We start from the raw sequence: 22287 nt of genomic DNA on the forward strand, positions 1-22287 counted from the left end.
CATCCAACCTCACACACACACACACACACACACACACACACATAGATCCAAGGGAAAATACTCCAACGCACAGCCCTAAACAAAGTGGGTCCCACACCAAAAACTAATAAAAATATGTCAAGTACTTTATTGTTCCATAGTATAAAAAAACGGAGGTAGGTAGCCTCCTACACGTTTCGGGCAATGTGGGACCCACTCTGTTCAGGGCTGTGCATTGGAGTATTTTCCCTCGGATCTCTCTGCATTTTCCTGGCTGCACGCCCACCAAGATCTACAGGACTGGGGCAACACGAATTGTGAGTAGTTCTTCTTCTTTCTACCTACCTCTGGACTCCCCCAATGAGGCTGTAGGTCTGATTTTCTTCATATTTCAACCTTCAGCCTTCAGGGTTAGAGTTCTTGAAAATGGTATATGCAATATAATGAATACATCCCTCACTGGCCCCAGTACCTATTTCTACATTATCACTCAAAAGATGTATATCAGGATTGGACTTATATGTTGGAGCGCATATCACTAATTGACACACACACACAGAACCTGCATCCAACCTCACACACACACAGAACCTGCATCCAACCTCACACACACACAGAACCTGCATCCAACCACACACACACACACACACACACACACACACACACACACACACACACACACACACACACACACACACACACACACACACAACCTGCATCCAACCACACACACACCCTGTATCCACACACACACAGAACCTGCATACACACACACACACACAGAACCTGCATACACACACACACAGAACCTGCATACACACACACACACACAACCTGCATCCAACCACCCACACACACACACACACAGAACCTGCATCCAACCACACACACACACACAAACAAAACCTGCATCCAACCACACACACACACACACACAACCTTCATCCAACCTCACACACACAGAACCTGCATATATACACACACACACACACACACACACACACACACACACACACAACCTGTATCCAACCTCACACACACAGAACCTGCATATATACACACACACACACACACACACACACACACACACACACACACACACACACACCCTGCATCCAACCTCACACACACACAGAACCTGCATATACACACACACACACACACACACACACACAACCTGCATCCAACCACACACACACACAGAACCTGCATATACACACACACACACACACACACACACACACACACTGCATCTGTACTCTGAGTCCTTGGAAGGCGCCGAGTAGTTTCACAGCAATGTGGGGCTTTACCTGATCTCTTTATTAATGGCATCAAGTTGTTCTTGCAGCATTACAGCCAAAGTCTGGGCATCGGCCTGGCCACACGGCGACAGAAGATCCACAGAATTGAATATAGTGTCTCTGTCATCCTCTACATCAGAAATGTCCACGTCGCTCTCAAAGGCTTGGGCCACGTTGGCCAGGACGCTGGCCTGCTGTGCGCGCTCCCAGTCCTGCTCATTGAGAGTCTGTACCTATATACACAGAGAACGTTTGGTCATCGCTGGGACGCCTCGCCCCTTCCAATCACACGGAGATGCAGCAAAGGAAGGGAATTGCAAACAGAGCCAGTTGGAAAAGAAACTTACGTGCTGAGGTTGGAGATCCAGACAGTAAAGCAGTAAAAACAAAGACAAGCCTTTTAGAAATCCTGTAATTACTGTACCTGTAATATGTTAATGACATCCTAATCATTTACACACACTGTGAACAGAAGCTGTATACAAAGCTACCAGGAGATTGCAGGAGGGAAGGGATTCAAACCATGATATTATAGTCCTACACAGGCAGAGAGCCTGCTGCTGATCACATGGTTACCCCAAAGACCGCAATCAGCACTGAAACATCAGGAACTAATGTAACCGGACATTCCTGTACAGAGAGGGTTAATTACACTCATCACTGATACACTCAACAGAAATAACAGTGTAGAAATAACAATGCTGCATAAGATAAAATGTACATTCGCGGTTACACCAATAACGTACACTTTAGCTATACGGAGAACATACAGCAAAAGGCGGTGCACTGCGAAAATAGAGTGGGGTGAAGCACAAAAAGCATCATTGAAAGTTTATTGAGCTCGTGACCACATGGTATATAAAAGGCCAAGCATCTCATACGCGTTTCGCTCCTGTAGGCGCTATAAGTACCTTTTTACAACATTCGTTAAAAAGATCTACCTTAGAGGGTTCATCGCGCAGAGCTGTAAGTCGTCCTTTCTGGGGCCGACGCAGAACCAGGGAGGAGCCGTAGGAATCGGTGTGACCATCGGACGCAGGCGCCAGAGCATATCGGAAATCTGGTACACTGCCAAGGTGAGGCCGGCTGCAAAGGGACAGTGTGCATCAGTGTACATCAAATTGTGCTATATCAGTTAAGGTTTTAAAGATCCATCTCTAAAGGTCTAAACAATGTGACACCCTCGGCTAAATTAAACATGGTTGTGACAGCCACCTAATTTCTCTCCCAGTGCTTGGTAAACATTCGTTATCAATGATTGCGCATTACTGACTGGATCGGGCTCAGAAGCAGAGGTCACAGACAAAGTACATGTGTTTGTCAAGAACTAGACGGTATTGTACCTGTGATGAAGAGAAGCTGCCCTTATCCTGACTTGTTCATTTTCAGATCTCAGCGTTTCTATGTCGAGCAGCAGCTGGTCCTGGGGTACCAGAACAGAAGATTTAGGAGCGAGCAGCCCGGGGGAGGGGGGGAAATACAGCCCGGGGGGGGGAAATACAGCCCGGGGGGAGGGGAAATACAGCCCGGGGGGAGGGGAAATACAGCCCGGGGGGAGGGGGAAATACAGCCCGGGGGGAGGGGGAAATACAGCCCGGGGGGGGGGTGAGGAAATACAGTCGGGGGGGGGGGGGGGGGGGAAATACAGCCCGGGGGGGAAATACTGTCCGGGGGGGGGGGGGGGGGAGAAACACAGCCCGGGGGGGGGGGGGGGGAATACAGCCCAGGGGGAGAAATACAGCCCAGGGGGGGTGGGGGGGGGGGGAATACAGCCCAGGGGGAGAAATACAGCCTGGGGGGGAGGGGAAATACAGCCCGGGGGGGGGGGGGGGAATACAGCCCAGGGGGAGAAATACAGCCCGGGGGGGGGGGGGGGGGGGAATACAGCCCGGGCTCTCTGATTCCAATGCTACATTTCCTGGAAAGAAAACCGGATGCAGAGAGTGTGAAGTCCCCACAGCTCCAGGACACACCTTTTCGTGCTGGATTTCTTCTATAAGCTTCTTGGTAGAATCCACCTCTCGAATAAGGGAGTTCTACAAAGAACAGAATGAGCCCGGTGTCAAATCCTTTCAAAACGTATCCAGTTATTTGGCTTTAACTAAAAAGACCCTATAAGCAATGTGATCCCAATGAGACCCTATTACGCAATGTGATCCCAATGAGACCCTATTACGCAATGTGATCCCAATGAGACCCTATTACGCAATGTGATCCCAATGAGACCCTATTACGCAATGTGATCCCAATGACACCCTAATAATCAATGTGATCCCAATGACACCCTATTACGCAATGTGATCCCAATGAGACCCTATTACGCAATGTGAACCCAATGAGACCCTAATACGCAATGTGAACCCAATGACACCCTAATACGCAATGTGAACCCAATGACACCCTAATACGCAATGTGAACCCAAATGACACCCTATTACGTAATGTGATCCCAATGACACCCTAATACGCAATGTGAACCCAATGACACCCTAATACGCAATGTGAATGGAAAATCATGAGAATAATCCAGGCTGATAAAGACAGGGGTTTAATTAGTTCCCTGTGCACATTTGTGACTATTTAAGGATCCTTCTGTGCTGCGCTGCTATTGGCCACAAAACGACAAATCGCACACACTGCCTCCGTAGCCCATTTTGTAGCTCAGAGGTCCTCGATGTTGTGTTTGTACAGCGAGCTCCACGGCAGACATTACCTTGTCCTCCAGCGACGCCATCCTCTCCTTCAGGTGAAGCTGCAGCCTCTCATTGGACTCGGAGAGAAGTTTGTCCACAGTGTCTGACAGGCGCTTGTTATGCTCTTCATTCATTTTCTCTCGTTGTCTCGCCTAACGTCAAGAAACGTGAAAAACATAAAGCCACCACAAAACACACAGCAACATCGCTTTTGTTACGTTACAAAAATGTCATCTGCTGATGGCTCACGTGCAGGTCAATAGTGATGATATATATAAATATCTGCATATCGCTTTAATTATAACTGAAATGATTGACATGAGCCACCTCCGTCATCTACCTAAAGCAGAAATACGTCACAAGGACACTTTTAAAAGGAAGACAATACGTGATGAACATACTAGTCTCTGAAATGGGAGCGTCACCTTAGCCTGTGTGAGACAGTCCCCTGCAGCTCAGCTTGTAGGAAAATTACATGGCTAGATTTGCACCTGCTCTCTGAATCACAGCGTGATATTTACCGTGGCCAGCAATGCACACATGAAAGTCCATTCATATCCAAATCAACTGCAAGACATACCCTCTGCCTTTATTACAGAGGCCTGAGACATACCCTCTGCCTTTATTACAGAGGCCTGAGATAGACCCTCTGCCTTTATTACAGAGGCCTGAGACATACCCTCTGCCTTTATTACAGAGGCCTGAGATAGACCCTCTGCCTTTATTACAGAGGCCTGAGACATACCCTCTGCCTTTATTACAGAGGCCTGAGACATACCCTCTGCCTTTATTACAGAGCCCTTATACACACCCTCTGCCTTTATTACAGAGGCCTGAGATAGACCCTCTGCCTTTATTACAGAGGCCTGAGATAGACCCTCTGCCTTTATTACAGAGCCCTTATACATACTGTGACATAGTCCAAAGATGTTATGCAGCTTTCTGCCCCGTTTTAGGTCAGAAAGTGCAGGAATTGTGCAAAATGATCCATTCCACAGCTTCACATTAACTCAGGCTGGTGGATGGAAAATCCAGACCACAGATTACAATGTGTCTAGTTCTCCGTCACCTGCTCTCCTAATCACTAGCACAGGTATTTAGAGCAGAGAAGTTTGCCTTTCAGTCTCTCTTCTTAGAGCCTGGAGACAGGGGGTTTCGCTCCTCCCCTGCATCCAGTTCGGGGTGGACGGCCCCTCCAAGTATCACAGTACCAGAGGATTTGCCTGGACACTTGGGACCGAGTTCCCACCACCAACAGATAAGACAAACACATGTTTATTGCCGTATCTAAAAGACTGTATGCTTTATCTAGTGACCCTAAATGGGAGGGCATTGTTTTAAACTGGGGAACCAGGTTAGTTGGCCCAGCAGCAGTTAGAGGCTGATTCTGATGTGTAGTTAGATCCCTGAATGGGATAGGATTTAGTTTATTTGATTTGGTTTGGTTCTTAAAAGTGACACTGTGTGAAATGCTGTAACACTGATATGAGTAAACCACTGAAGGTTAATGTCTCAGTGCCTCCTGCCTACACATGTTAAAGCTGCAGTCCCTTATTTGGATGAAAATAAAGCAGGCAGAAGCCTGAGTTAAGCAACGTAATACTTTGCATGACCCTGTTTGTTGTATAATTAACCCTAGAAGACTGTGTCGGGAAGAACCCAGACAGACGTCAGCGCTACAAAAGAGGGGCGTTTGTCACATATGGTGGAGAATTAGGGTCGACACTAAAAGGTCTGTGGGTTTGCAAATAAATGCGGGGGTTTAAAATGGCCGCCCAGCCAAAGTAAAAGTACAGATGCTGTGAGTGAAGTCTGTTCCACTGTGTATAACCAGTTGTGCTTCTAGCATACACAGAGAATGTGCGAAGTGTGGATGCAATAGCACCCTGAACCCAAACAGAAAAACAAAATGTTTTGCTGAAGAAAGTGAAAATTGCAGCTAGGAAGTTGTCCGTGCCGGGTTTCTAAAATGGCCGACGTGAAATGTTTGTTTTGTAATGTACATAACCAGAAAAACAGTGTCCCTTCAGGCCATACGATGATGATGATGATGACGACAACTCGTATGTGGCCCCTGGAAGAGAGCTGTATCCACAGATGAATTTAGTATGCTGGGCCTGTCATGAAGTAGGTCACATGGAAGATGTGTGCCCCCAAATTTTCAAAGATAAACAGCTGCAAAAGCAAGCAACGCCCTGTGAGTGCAAGCAAGATGTGGAAGCTGATACCAGTGAGCGTGTGCCCAGTACCACTGATATCTCCGGAGCTAATAAAGCAAAGAGAAAGAAGAAGAAAAAGAAAACTGTTCCTCAAGTGACAGGGGAAGTGACCGAGCCACTTGAACCTGCGCTGTCAGGACATGCGTCAGAAAGGCGTCGAGATGTGCTGCAGACCGGAGTGACCGGCAGAATTGTCACGGGAACAGTGGCAAAGGAAAAGTGGAGAAGCAATTGATCCAGGAAAAGTTAGAAATGCAGGAAGAGCTGCAGAAGCAGATGGCTGAGCGCGAGATACAGTGCGCCGAAAGGGAGGAGGTGTCCGTCCGTCAGGTGGTCTGCCTGACATTGCGCTATGAAAGCGAGATGGCCGATATCCACAAGCAGCTGGACCACACGGCAAATGAGGGGGCCCGGCTGCTGCTGGAGCTGGACAAGACCCGGGAGGAGCACCTGCAGCTGCAGGTCAAGAAGAGAGAAAAGGAAACAGATTTAAACCTTGCGCTGAAACAGATGACAGACATGGAATCGTGACTCAACTCCAAAGAAGTTGAATTAGAAGCCGCTAGAATGGTTCAGTCGGGATATCAATCCTACCTTCTAACCAAGCAAGCTGTACGTTCCTATACGCATATCTTCAATGCTGTTGCAATATTACGATTTGCTATAAAGATGAAGTTGGAGAAAGAGATTCCAAGGCTAAAAGAGACACGGTCACAAAAGGAGACCAGGGAAAGTAAACTCGATGCCCTCACTGATGACAAAGAGGAAGGAGAAAGAATTGACTTTGATTGTGCTGCGGTTATTACAGAAACAGATAGGCACCTTCCTGAGAATATTGAGAATATACTCCCTGATCTGGGATTCAAAAAGCCAGTTCCTCAATTTCATTTACATTGTCCAGATGATTATCAAACTAGTGAACACACCCAGGCCACCACAGAAGATGTTTTAGCCAAGTGGGTGGCAGTTCCTGAAAACACAAACTTGATGAAAAATCCTGATGACATTGATAATATGGACTACGTTTATACAGAGGCAATTAGGTCTCCAAAACCCAAAGACCTGGTAATGGCCCCAAAAGGGAAATCAAAGATTTCTGATGACAGGAGACATCTCAGTAAGAAGAGCCTAGAAGGTTCAAAGGTTGAAAAGAAAAAGCGACTAAGGTCAACGCTGCGCCGGAATAGTTCCAGATCTCGCCACTCTGGACCACAGTGTGGAGCCAAGGAGAATCCGGTCCGAGTGTCTCGTCAGTGGCTGAAGAAACAGTCCAGTCATTTGCAAGCTGCAGCGGGTGTTGAAATAAAGTTAGAGGATGTAATGGACTGGAAGTCAAAGAAAAAAAAAATGTTTGGGGCACTGACCGATTTCTTTTACACGTGGGGACTATGTCACGGACACTTAACTTTGCAAATAAGCTAGTGTAGTTATGCTATATTAGGCCTCTAGAATAAGCATTTTGTAACTATTGCAATGTTATATTGGTTCTCTGTGTTGAAAATGTAGCTAAACTACAAATTACTATACAGGCGGTCCTCGTTTTACGACGAACGGCTTATCCGACGCTTGTCAATGCATCCCTATGGCCCGTTTTACGACGCCCGAACGGCTTATCCGACGCTATTACGACGCTTTAAAAAATTGCTACAAATGAACAACCAGACGGCTGCAGGCTAGGGAGATCATTCTGAACAGTCTGTGTGAAGGTTTGGTGGTGTATTTTAGGCCCTAAACCATGGCTGATCAAAGCAAAAAGCAAAGTGCTGTTACTCTAAAAAGGAATAGAAAATCTATAACTTTGGAGACCAAACAAAACATAATAAAGCGCTCTGAGAAAGGAGAGACGAACACAGAAATTGGATGTTCCTTGGATATACCTCGCACAACTATTGTGACTATAATCAAAGACAAGGCAAGAATCCTGGAACAGATTAAGGGCTCAGCACCTATGCAAGGTACGACAATAAGGCAATGTGCTGGGCATATTGCTGAGGTGGAAAAACTCCTCATCATACGGCTGGAAGATCAATCCCAGCGTCATATGCCCATTAGTTTAGCCTTAATTCAGGCCAAGGCTTTGAGTCTGTATGAGGACATTAAGCAACAGCATGGAGAAGGGACCACTGAGGAAACATTCACTGCAAGTAAGGGCTGGTTTATGCGGTTTAAAGAGAGGGCAAACTTGCATAACATTAAAGTGACCGGTGAAGCTGCTAGTGCTGATGAGGAGGCAGCTAAAACCTTCCCTGTTACATTGGCCAAAATTATAGAGGACGGTGGCTATTGCGCACGTCAAGTGTTCAATGTTGATGAGACTGGGCTCTACTGGAAGAAAATGCCCAGTAGAAGCTACATTGCAAGAGAGGAAAAATCTATGCCCGGGTTTAAAGTTGCAAAGGACAGGCTGACTCTTCTGCTTGGATCAAATGCTGTAGGTGATTTCAAGCTAAAACCTTTGCTTGTTTATCATGCAGAAAACCCTAGGGCATTCAAGGGTTATGCAAAGAGCACACTTCCCAGTGATTTGGAAGTCCAACCGTAAGGCATGGGTAACAGGGAGCCTTTTTGAGGACTGGTTCCAGCATCAATTTATTCCGGCTGTGCAATTATATTGCATGAACCAGAACCTCGATTTCAAAGCATTGCTGCTCCTGGACAATGCTCCTGGCCATCCCGTGTACCTGGATGACCATCATCCAAACGTCATGGTGGTGTTCATGACACCCAACACCACCTCACTGATACAGCCGATGGACCAGGGGGTTATCGCTTCCTTCAAGGCCTACTATCTTAGGCGAACATTTGCCCAGGCCATCAGAGCAACCGATGTGGAAGGTGGTCCAACCTTAAAAGAATTTTGGAAGGGTTAAAACATTCTCCATGCAGTGAGAAACATCGGAGAGGCATGGAATGAGGTGAAACAATCCAATCTAAATGGAGTTTGGCGTAATTTGTGCCCGGATTTTGTGTCTGATGTCCAAGGCCTTACAGAGACTGTGGCAGAAGTTACAGAAACTGTTGTGCAAATGGCCAGAGATCTCAACTTGGAGGTGGAAACCGAAGATATTGAGGAGTTGCTCGCCTCACATTCTAACGAGTTGAGCAATGAAGACCTCATGCAATTAGAAGAGCAAAAAATTGCTGAAGAGGAGGCCCACCAATCTGCTGATGTGGCACAGCCACAGCCACGTAAATCATTGTCAAGCAAAATGTTGGCTGCGGCATTCAAGCACATTGATAGCGCACTGGCCATATTTGAGGACAATGACCCTAACATTGAACGGAGTTCAACAGTCAGTCGTGGGGTGTCTAACCAAATCAGCTCCTATAGAGAGATCTACACGCAGAAAAGGAAAGGATCTGTCCAGACTTCATTGAAGAGGTTCTTCAAGAGGCCGAAACCTTCAACTGCACCTACATCACCTCCAAAAAGTCCGTTGTCTATTGAAGACCCCCCCCCCCCCCCCCCATCATCTTCCTCCAATAATTGATGTGTTTTTTTTTTTGCTCATGTACATTTCTGTACAGAATACAGCATAGTTTTATTTTACAGTTCTGGAATCAATAAATATAATGTTTCCATCATAATCTATGTGTGTGCTGCATATCTTATTGCTTGAGTAACATTTTCTGTGTATTTTAGCATTAAAAATGCCTTCAGGAACGGAACGTTTAATTTAAACAGTGTTCCTATGGGAAAACTGGTTTCGCTTTACGACGCTTCGCTATCCGACGCCATTTTGAGTAACGCATTGCGTCGGATAACCGAGGACCGCCTGTACAGGGTTGATGGCCCTTTTGGTTGGTAAATATATAATGAGGCTCATATTCTAGAGTAGAAAAGGAAAACCCAGGGAGGTAATAGAAACTGTCTGGTTTTGTGAGAATATTTATCATATCCTGGGTTATAAGAATTTGTGCTAGACATTAATTTTGCAAAATAGCTCCCTAATAGAGAGCAACAAAATAGGTTTGCCAAGTATAGTCTCATGACGAAACCTATTCTCCTTAAATGCCGTGGGAAAAAGTTCATATTCGTGTCATGTGAATGCTTACTATTGTACTGGGGAGTTAGCTCAAGTATTTCAGGTAGGACGCTCACCCCAGTGAGGTCCATGGCCGCTCACTGCAGTCGGTGTGAGCTGGGGAGGGGGATATGTGACATAGTCCAAAGATGTCATGCAGCTTTCTGCCCCGTTTTAGGTCAGAAAGTGCAGGAATTGTGCAAAATGATCCATTCCACAGCTTCACATTAACTCAGGCTGGTGGATGGAAAATCCAGACCACAGATTACAATGTGTCTAGTTCTCCGTCACCTGCTCTCCTAATCACTAGCACAGGTATTTAGAGCAGAGAGGTTTGCATTTCAGTCTCTCTTCTTAGAGCCTGGAGACAGGGGGTTTCGCTGCTCCCCTGCATCCAGTTCGGGGTGGACGGCCCCTTCAAGTATCACAGTACCAGAGGATTTGCCTGGACACTTGGGACCGAGTTCCCACCACGAACAGATAAGACAAACACATGTTTATTGCCGTACCTAAAAGACTATGCTTTATCTAGTGACCCTAAATGAGAGGGCATTGTTTTTAACTGGGGAACCAGGTTAGTTGGCCCAGCAGCAGTTAGAGAGGCTGATTCTGCGGTGAAGTTAGATCCCTGAATGGGATAGGATTTTGTTTATTTGATTTGGTTTGGTTCTTAAAAGTGACACTGTGTGAAATGCTGTAACACTGATATGAGTAAACCGCTGAAGGTTAATGTCTGAGTGCCTCCTGCCTACACATGTTAAAGCTGCAGTCCCTTATTTGGATGAAAATAAAGCAGGCAGAAGCCTGAGTTAAGCAACGTAATACTTTGCATGACCCTGTTTGTTGTATAATTAACCCTAGAAGACTGTGTCGGGAAGAACCTAGACAGACGTCAGCGCTACAAAAGAGGGGCGTTTGTCTCAATACCCTCTGCCTTTATTACAGAGCCCTTATACATACCCTCTGCCTTTATTACAGAGCACTTATACACACCCTCTGCCTTTATTACAGAGCCCTTATACACACCCTCTGCCTTTATTACAGAGCCCTTATATATACCCTCTGCCTTTATTACAGAGCCCTTATACATACCCTGTGCCTTTATTACAGAGCCCTTATACATACCCTCTGCCTTTATTACAGAGCCCTTATACACACCCTCTGCCTTTATTACAGAGCCCTGGGATATACCCTCTGCCTTTATTACAGAGCCCTTATACATACCCTCTGCCTTTATCACAGAGCCCTTATACACACCCTCTGCCTTTATTACAGAGCCCTTATACACACCCTCTGCCTTTATTACAGAGCCCTGAGACATACCCTCTGCCTTTATTACAGAGCCCTTATACACACCCTCTGCCTTTATTACAGGCCCTTATACATACCGATACTATAGTGGAGGAAACCTCGCTCTTAGAAACCCCTTGTTGGGAAAAGCGTGCTGCCTAGGGATGTGTTGAAGTAGCTAAAGATGTGTATCAAGGAAGATACACTAAAGAGTCCCTTTTTGCAGGCGCACTGCAGACCTTTATAGTATATACGGTCAGAGGTGAATATAGTGTGTGAAGTTAATTTTATTTCATTCTAATATGTCACTCGTGTAATTAAAACAGTATATAGTGTATATCTATATACTCTAGTAAAAAATAGACAGCTAACGTCTATTTGGTCTCTGCCATGCGTCTCCTTTAGCTCCTATGTGCTATTCTTTAAGATATAGAAAATGATGTCTTTTTTAATTTGTTCTTTTTTTCTGTGTTCTTGTATGAAGATCTCGTATCCTCGGTATGTACAGATGGACAAATATGGATCCTATGTGATCTATTTTCCGATTGAGATAGTACCACCTGGTCCCTTGTTTGGGCAGGTTATATTATTTATATATACGACCAATGCTCCACTGTAGGAGTCCGTTCCCTGTGTCCATACTAGAGTATATAGATATACACTATATACTGTTTTAATTACACGAGTGACATATTAGAATGAAATAAAATTAACTTCACACACTATATTCACCTCTGACCGTATATACTATAAAGGTCTGCAGTGCGCCTGCAAAAAGGGACTCTTTAGTGTATCTTCCTTGATACACATCTTTAGCCCTTATACATACCCTCTGCCTTTATTACAGAGCCCTTATACACACCCTCTGCCTTTATTACAGAGCCCTTATACATACCGTCTGCCTTTATTACAGAGCCCTGGGACATACCCTCTGCCTTTATTACAGAGCCCTTATACACACCCTCTGCCTTTATTAGAGCCCTTATACACACCCTCTGCCTTTATTACAGAGCCCTTATACACACCCTCTGCCTTTATTACAGAGCCCTGAGACATACCCTCTGCCTTTATTACAGAGCCCTTATACACACCCTCTGCCTTTATTACAGAGCCCTTATACATACCCTCTGCCTTTATTACAGAGCCCTTATACACACCCTCTGCCTTTATTACAGAGGCCTTATACATACCCTGTGCCTTTATTACAGAGCACTTATACACACCCTCTGCCTTTATTACAGAGCCCTTATACATACCCTCTGCCTTTATTACAGAGCCCTTATACACACCCTCTGCCTTTATTACAGAGCCCTTATATATACCCTCTGCCTTTATTACAGAGCCCTGGGACATACCCTCTGCCTTTATTACAGAGCCCTTATACACACCCTCTGCCTTTATTACAGAGCCCTGGGACATACCCTCTGCCTTTATTACAGAGCCCTTATACACACCCTCTGCCTTTATTACAGAGCCCTTATACACACCCTCTGCCTTTATTACAGAGCCCTTATACACACCCTCTGCCTTTATTACAGAGCCCTGAGACATACCCTCTGCCTTTATTACAGAGCCCTTATACACACCCTCTGCCTTTATTACAGAGCCCTTATATATACCCTCTGCCTTTATTACAGAGCCCTTATACGCACCCTCTGCCTTTATTACAGAGCCCTTATACACAGTGGTTGACAAATCACCAAAAAATCTACTCGCCACCTAGTACCAAACGTGTGCTGCTTGGGCCAATATTTACTCGCCCGGGGGTTAAATCCACTCGCCCGGGGCGAGCAAATGTATAGGTTTGTCGAACACTGCTTATACATACCCTGTGCCTTTATTACAGAGCCCTTATACATACCCTCTGCCTTTATTACAGAGCCCTTATACATACCCTCTGCCTTTATTACAGAGCCCTTATACATACCCTGTGCCTTTATTACAGAGCCCTTATACATACCCTCTGCCTTTATTACAGAGCCCTTATACACACCCTCTGCCTTTATTAGAGCCCTTATACACACCCTCTGCCTTTATTACAGAGCCCTTATACACACCCTCTGCCTTTATTACAGAGGCCTTATACATACCCTGTGCCTTTATTACAGAGCCCTTATACACACCCTCTGCCTTTATTACAGAGCCCTTATACACACCCTCTGCCTTTATTACAGAGCCCTTATACACACCCTCTGCCTTTATTACAGAGCCCTGAGACATACCCTCTGCCTTTATTACAGAGCCCTTATATATACCCTCTGCCTTTATTACAGAGCCCTTATATATACCCTCTGCCTTTATTACAGAGCCCTGAGACATACCCTGTGCCTTTATTACAGAGCCCTTATACACACCCTCTGCCTTTATTACAGAGGCCTTATACACACCCTGTGCTTTTATTACAGAGCCCTTATACACACCCTCTGCCTTTATTACAGAGCCCTTATACATACCCTCTGCCTTTATTACAGAGCCCTGGGACATACCCTCTGCCTTTATTACAGAGCCCTTATACATACCCTCTGCCTTTATTACAGAGCCCTTATACACACCCTCTGCCTTTATTACAGAGCCCTTATACATACCATGTGCCTTTATTACAGAGCCCTTATACATACCCTCTGCCTTTATTACAGAGGCCTGAGACATACCCTCTGCCTTTATTACAGAGCCCTTATACATACCATGTGCCTTTATTAGAGAGCCCTTATACATACCCTCTGCCTTTATTACAGAGCCCTTATACATACCCTCTGCCTTTATTACAGAGCCCTTATACATACCCTCTGCCTTTATTACAGAGCCCTTATATATACCCTCTGCCTTTATTAGAGACCGCTCAGACATACCCTCTGCCTTTATTAGAGACCGCTCAGACATACCCTCTGCCTTTATTAGAGACCGCTCAGACATACCCTCTGCCTTTATTAGAGACCGCTCAGACATACCCTCTGCCTTTATTAGAGACCGCTCAGACATACCCTCTGCCTTTATTAGAGACCGCTCAGACATACCCTCTGCCTTTATTAGAGACCGCTCAGACATACCCTCTGCCTTTATTAGAGACCGCTCAGACATACCCTCTGCAGCTCCTGATTCTTCTCTTCCAGCTGGGACTCCATTTGGCGTAACCGTTCCTCTATGTTGCCGTGCCTCTCCTCGGCCTGTTATTATAGGAAACGGGAGAAGAACAGAGCGTTATGAGAAGCCCCATGTAGCCGAACCTCATGTGGGGTTAAATAAACTTTAATCTCAACAAAAGTAATCGGACCTAGTGATTTTGGTGAAACTTTGTTATACGTGGAGAAAGGGAACTATTAATATTCCAGACGACTTCTCTCATACTGTAAGCCATTAGCCCCTTGTATACCATTGACCACTTGATCGGAATGGGAGTAAAGGCATGCTAAAGCTTAGCACCCTTCTGTAGATGTGGGCCAGAGATGTTTTATGTCACAGGGATACTGTCTAGGCTCTACAGGAGGCATGTAAGAAATAAGACAGCACTGGCTTTACAGCCTCAGAAACCTGCAGGATGAATGTGCAGCTGTGACGTGTACTTATGACTATAAAGCAAATCTAAGTGTCGCACGTCATTGGTCAAATGGTTAGAAAATTCCCCAAACCTCAATCATGAAAAGCATCCAAAAATGTTCACACTTAATTTGCTGTCTCGTCTTTCAGGATTGTGCCCTGCTGTGCACCAGATCCGTGCACAGAGCGTACAGGAGCGCTGTCCTTACAGGAGCTCGGCTCTCGTCCCAAACATTTCACCTTACTGCATTTAGTCAGCGTACAAGGGACACTAAGCTGCCATTACTGTGTTACTTGCACATGGCTCAGGGTTGGAGCTCAGCTGGAGAATGGCATGCTGGAATATTTCTATCCATTTGAGAGCCCCAGAAAATTATTCATTATAACCCAAACCTGCAGTGCACTGAGCTTATGACAGAGCGGTGAGGAGATGAATGTAAATCTAAAACAGTTCAGTGGTGCTAGTTCTAAACAACACACACACATACATATATCAACTCTCCTAAGGAATTTCAATAATGTCATCTTTAAGAAATCACTTTAGCACATTGGCACTGAATGAGAAGTGATGTTGGTTTCGGCAGCACATGCTCTGGAGTGATCAGCAGGTGCTCACTGACAGCAGTGCAAACACATCCCAGTCATAGAATGAATGGGTGAGCACAGCAGCCCATGGGTTCATGGCTTATCCAACTGCCCTGGATCATATAAAGCGATGGAGCAAGCACAGCAAAGTGACAACGAGCAAATTCTACCTTCCTAGGCACGGAAGTAAGTCCCAACAGTTTAGCTTCCTTAGCAGCAGGCTTTCCAGGAGACAAAAGTTCAGACTACAGAGTCAGAGGAGGACAAGAAAGGGAACAGACAGACACACGAATAACTCAGTGGCACATGTACAGAGCCTGGCGAGACGTGATTAAAGCAGCGCTGAGTGCTAGGAGAATGTTTCATATATAAATATGCAGACGCTTGCTTGAAGCGCAGTCTTTGCATTGTTTTCCAGCCCCGCTCAGTAAATTAGATCGATTGTAATGATTACTATAAAAAAAATAAAACAATTATACAAGACTGATCCAAGTGGGATCAAAGATTCCCCAATATCTGCCCTCAATGCTGGATATATAGGATCAATATTCCTATCGGTCAATTGACCGACTCAAAGATAAAACTATCTGGTGGACCATACAGTCCTATATACCCATTATTAAGCATTGAGTGCAGATATTGGGGAATCTTTGATCCAACTAGGATCAGTCTTGTATTGCTATTATCTTCCTCTGTGCACCTGCTTGTTATTTAGTCCAAGATTAGGACTATACCAATGGTGAGCGGCTCGATCCACTTTTTTTTATATTAAAAAACAAACAAAAACAAAAAAACGGACTCTGGGCAGATTATTAGAAGAAAGCAGATAATCAGGAAGCAGAACCCCCCTGAAATCATCATGCGGGGAGTGGGAAGTGGATGTCTAGCCACCTGCAAGAATATGCAGACGAGCGATTTAGATACCAATCCCTCGGAGTGATAAAGGTTCCAGGTTAGTGTGTTGCTCACTATCGTTTTGTGCTTGTGCCCATCAGTAGAAATCTGCCACGCTGCATTAACACACCGCGTGCAGCAGCAGAGTACTGTGCTACTTCACAAGCTACAGCAAAAGGCAGCAATACAAGAATTCCTTGCTCCCAATCACTCTTGAAGTACATGTCCATTATTATTGTTAGCACAGGGGGGTAAAAACACAGATACTATCCACCCCCACCCCCCCCAGATCAGCAACAAACTCCCCTTCTCATTCCTACATTCCATATACAAATCAATGTTACTATTAAATAAGATAATCAGGGGCGCAACTTTTTCGAGAGGATAAGAGGAAGTGAAAACACGAAGTACAACAGGACACTCGTTTGGAAAGTAAACAAATGAAATTATATCAAAACTGCCGCCGTCTTAGAGCTGAGCATCTGTAGTCTGCAAAACAGGACCAAAAATGGTCCATCAACAAAATGGAGCGAATAAGCTCAGTAATAACTTATAATAAAAAGCTATCATACGTTTAATAAAGTAAATGTAAAAGCACATTGTATTATTTACATACATATTGCCAACTAAAAGCAGATCCTGTGGGATCACCTCTCAGCAGACGTATTCATGTACACAATAATATGTCCTTGGAATAAAGTTAGGGGAACTTGACATCACAATGTGCCTATTTGAGCCTTTTCACTGCGTAGCCCTTTCTCCCGACATACTATTATTCTGTGCGTGCCGCCCTGTGCGTGACGCCCTGTGCTGCCGCCCTGTGGGTGCGATTTGGGCTTGGTGTGTGTTTTATCCTTGCCCCTTTTGCTGCACTGATTGATAATACTCTGACCGCCCGGTGTGGAAATGAGGTGTGCGACAGCTAGACATTCCCGGCATTTCGTGGCCGGTGCTGCGGCGGAGGATTGATAAACGCTATGATTAGTAAGTGACTATTCCCTAGGACAGGTGTGCGCAAACTGGGGGGCGTGGGGTTTGGGAGTGGCGGTAGCAGAGGCCCCGCACTCTTCCCCCAGGCATGTAAATGAAATGCCGGGGGAGCCGTGAGGCCTCTGCAATTTCTCTTACCTGCTCTCAGCCGGATCATCAGCGAAGCGTCGCCATGACAACGCGGCATCATTCAAATGACGCCGAGAAGACCGAGAGCAGGTAAGGAGGGGGGGGGGGGAGCGTGAACTGAAAAGTTTGCGCACCCTTGCCCTAGGAGTTAACAAGTTTAGTGAAATTCGACATTTCTTTCAATGTCTCGGAACCCAAACTCTGTGAGATGATAAATCTTAGAGAACACGCCATATTTCCGTGTGTATTCTCCGTGTGTCTATACCATGCGTGTACAATTCATCCTTTAAGACGCCCACATGTTCTGCGGCGCGGTACAACACGAGTAAATAAAATGAACAGTACTAACATACACGAGTACAGTATTTAAATGAAGCCCCGTCCCAAGAAGTTTACATATTGCTTTCTAGTCTAGAACGAGACGTTGGTTCGCAGAGGTCTCGTCCATCCGCACTGTCCTAAATCCTTTGCAAGACAAATAAAAAACGGCAACTAAAAGAATTCGGAAGAATTGTGGAGGCTCCGACAGACTGAAATATAAGAATAGAAGTGACAGTCACAGATAAAAAGACAAAGCACTGACCAACAAGCAGCAGTGACCCGGCCAGTCCTGAGGTCACTTTATTTGCAGAAAGACAAGGCAACGAGTTACCTTTGAAAGCGCCGCTACACGCTGGGCCAGTTCTGCCTCCACCTCCGGCAGAGTCTCGGCTTTCCTTAGCGTCTGCTGTAGGTAGCTTCTGCTCTGCCAGCTCCAGACGCTCCTGTATCTGCCGGCTCTTCTCTTCACTCTGAGAATAACAACACGATTTAACATAAATGGAGACACGTCTTATTTCACAGCAGTTATACGTGTTACAAACAACACCCACCGAAAACTGACAGGTTACAACATACTGAGAATGACGATACCTTTCAAATGACCTAAATATTCTATGGTCCCCCCCCCCCACTTACACCTTCCAAGGGCCTCCCACCCTCAGAACCGACACCTTCCAACGGCCTCCCACCCTCAGAAACGACACCTTCCAACGGCCTCCCACCCCCAGAACCGACACCTTCCAACGGCCTCCCATCCTCAGAACCGACACCTTCCAACGGCCTCCCACTCAGAACCGACAATTCCAAGGGCCTCCCACTCTCAGAAACGACACCTTCCAACGGCCTCCCACCCCCAGAACCGACACCTTCCAACTCCCTCCCACCCTCAGAACCGACTTCTTCCTACGGCCTCCCACCCTCAGAACCGACTCCTTCCTACAGCCTCCCACCCTCAGAACCAACACCTTCCAACTGCCTCCCACTTGCAGAACCGACACCTTCCAACGGCCTCCACCCCCCCAGAACCGATACCTTCCAACTCCCTCCCACTCTCAGAACCGACTCCTTCCTACGGCCTCCCACTCTCAGAACCGATACCTTCCTACGGCCTCCCACTCTCAGAACCGACTCCTTCCTACGGCCTCCCACCCCCAGAACCGATACCTTCCAACTCCCTCCCAGTCTCAGAACCGACTCCTTCCTACGGCCTCCCACCCTCAGAACCAACACCTTCCAACTGCCTCCCACTTGCAGAACCGACACCTTCCAATGGCCTCCAACCCCCAGAACCGACTCCTTCCTACGGCCTCCCCCCCCCAGAACCGATACCTTCCAACTCCCTCCCACTCTCAGAACCGACTCCTTCCTACGGCCTCCCACTCTCAGAACCGATACCTTCCAACTCCCTACCACTTGCAGAACCGACACCTTCCAACGGCCTCCAACCCCCAGAACCGACACCTTCCAACGGCCTCCCACCCCCAGAACCGATACCTTCCAACTCCCTCCCAGTCTCAGAACCGACTCCTTCCTACGGCCTCCCACCCTCAGAACCGACACCTTCCAACGGCCTCCCACCCCCAGAACCGATACCTTCCAACTCCCTCCCACCCTCAGAACCGACTCCTTCCTACAGCCTCCCACCCTCAGAACCAACACCTTCCAACTGCCTCCCACTTGCAGAACCGACACCTTCCAACGGCCTCCAACCCCCAGAACCGACACCTTCCAACGGCCTCCCCCCCCCAGAACCGATACCTTCCAACTCCCTCCCACTCTCAGAACCGACTCCTTCCTACGGCCTCCCACCCTCAGAACCGACTCCTTCCTACGGCCTCCCACCCTCAGAACCGACTCCTTCCTACGGCCTCCCACCCTCAGAACCGACTCCTTCCTACGGCCTCCCACCCCCAGAACCGACACCTTCCAACTCCCTCCCACTCTCAGAACCGACACCTTCCAACGGCCTCCCACCCTCAGAACCGACTCCTTCCTACGGCCTCCCACCCTCAGAACCGACTCCTTCCTACGGCCTCCCACCCTCAGAACCGACTCCTTCCTACGGCCTCCCACCCCCAGAACCGACACCTTCCAACTCCCTCCCACCCTCAGAACCGACTCCTTCCTACGGCCTCCCACCCTCAGAACCGACTCCTTCCTACGGCCTCCCACCCCCAGAACCGACACCTTCCAACTCCCTCCCACCCTCAGAACCGACTCCTTCCTACGGCCTCCCACCCCCAGAACCGACACCTTCCAACTCCCTCCCACCCTCAGAACCGACTCCTTCCTACGGCCTCCCACCACCAACAGTGAGAAACAGTCCCCATCTCATTTTTTTTTGCCCTTAACCTTTATTTTTTTATACTTGCGTAGGAAGCTGTACCATGTTAATATCAGCTCTGGAGAACCCTTGCTTCTCGATACTTACTGGGGAAAGTAGCATCCCCTCCAGGGGACACAAAAGGTTTAAATCTCCCGAGTCACACAGGCCAATAGGAAGCCGTAATGTCATTCGTCTCAGCTTCCTATTGGCCCGCGAGACATTGGGGATTTAAACCTGTACAAAGTACAGACGACAAAACCAGTAAGTATCTTGGGAAGCGCTGGGTTCCCGGAGCTGAAATTAACGTGTTTCAGCTTCCCTAACCTAGCAAGAACCTGCGAGGTGGGGCTTCCTTAGGCTCCATCTACTCTGAAACGCTATAAATATAGTAACATTATAAAGCACGAACACAACACAGAACATACAATGCTATTTAAATGCACAACGTATGTGATAATAGTTAACCCCTTGGCTGCCTAGTTCTGCATTGCAGATGCAGGCCGTACCTGTCTGAGCATCGATTCTTTGTTGGCAATCTCATTTTCGAGCTTGTCGTTGAGGTCGTGCACAGAGGTGGCTTCGCGCTGTGCGGCGAGGTAGCGTTTTTCAAGAGTAGTTATCCTCTCCTCCATGTCTTCCTTCTGGGCCATGGCCTGAGTGGGGCACAGAAACCAATTACAGCCGGGGGAACCGGCGAGAACCAGACAATATACACACTGCGACAAGACACCAGCTCTTTAGAAGGAAGGTAAGGAATAAATGTTCTCCTATTCAACTCAGTGGCTCTAGATGCCAGATAAGGAAAAACAAACATTCTAGACATATAACAAAATACATCATGAAGCATAAACATGGAGAGAGCAGAAGAGAGTGACTTGGCCCACCTAGCCTGCCCACTGCACTGCTCTTCTTCCCTCACCTCTCGTACGTCACGTTGTAGTTTAGTGTTCATTTCTTCTGATTTAATCAGATCTTTTCGTGCTGTATCTAGATCTTCTTCCAGCTCTGTGACCCGGTTACAGAGCACAGCCAGGCGTTCCTTCATTTGACTTTGCTCCTTAGCTTGCTTCTCTATGACATCCTGGAGCTCCATCACCTTAGACAGGTCCTCATCATTATTTAAAGAGCCATCAGAGGACCTCTGTTGTATAAAAACACAGGTTACCTGTTATTGGGCTTAGTGAGGCCAACGATTCCTACTAAAAATACATGAATCCTACATTAGTCCCTATATTAATGCAAAAGCCAAATTAACAAAAGAACTATTGAATGTCCCAGATACAGAATATTCCTTCCTACAAAAGGGAAGTAACTATTAGCACTCAGAAGGGACCCGTCAAACAGTGCTGCCCCCATCCCGTAAACAGGACAGAGAAAAAGCTGATACCTCAATCAGTATATTATATATTTATTTTTTATTTTTTTAAGTTTTGGTGAGTGAAAAGGGCAACAAAAAAACGTGTGAGTGAGTGAGAGAGAGAATGGAAATATTACTGTATGCTCATTTGCATGTCTTAGACAAGTCTGCAACCCCGTCTTTCACCCAGCGCACAGTGCTTCCACTGCAGCAAGGGATTCTGGGAAATGACATGCAAATGAGCACACAGTGCCACTTTTTGCTTCAAAACCATTTTTAACATGGTTCCCTATAAGCTTAAGCTTGCTGCATGGTCACAGCTTTGAGCACAGCCAGGGTTAAGATGGAAAGCCAGTAAACCCACCCACAGACAGCTGTTTCGACCTTAATGGGTCTCCTCAGTGTGGGGTTGGTTATACTGGCTATGCACAATGAAGCAGGGATAGGTTTTACCACACTTAGTTAAGTTATGGTGGGTAAAAAAAGTGACAAAAACCCTCCACAGCAAAGCATATAGCAAATGGAAATATTACTGTATGTTCATTTTCATGACTTAGACAGGTATGCAACCCTGCCTTTCACCATTATCACCCAGCACACAGCACTTCCACTGCAGCAAGGGATTCTGGGAAATGACATGCAAA

At 46.5% G+C, this 22287-nt stretch overlaps 1 protein-coding gene across 1 annotated transcript in view; it reads right to left on the minus strand.

Moving 5' to 3' along the window:
* PPFIA1 (PPFI scaffold protein A1) overlaps positions 1-22287 on the minus strand; it is an 83287-nt gene that overhangs the window by 31235 nt on the left and 29765 nt on the right. The window contains 10 exon segments of the mRNA XM_075567622.1: positions 1290-1513; positions 2222-2366; positions 2624-2703; positions 3254-3316; positions 3994-4125; positions 14588-14671; positions 18292-18372; positions 18374-18430; positions 20793-20939; positions 21206-21427. Coding sequence (XP_075423737.1) covers positions 1290-1513; positions 2222-2366; positions 2624-2703; positions 3254-3316; positions 3994-4125; positions 14588-14671; positions 18292-18372; positions 18374-18430; positions 20793-20939; positions 21206-21427 — 1235 coding nt within the window.

This window comes from Ascaphus truei, chromosome 12 (assembly GCF_040206685.1).
Source record: "Ascaphus truei isolate aAscTru1 chromosome 12, aAscTru1.hap1, whole genome shotgun sequence".
Lineage (NCBI taxonomy): Eukaryota > Metazoa > Chordata > Amphibia > Anura > Ascaphidae > Ascaphus > Ascaphus truei.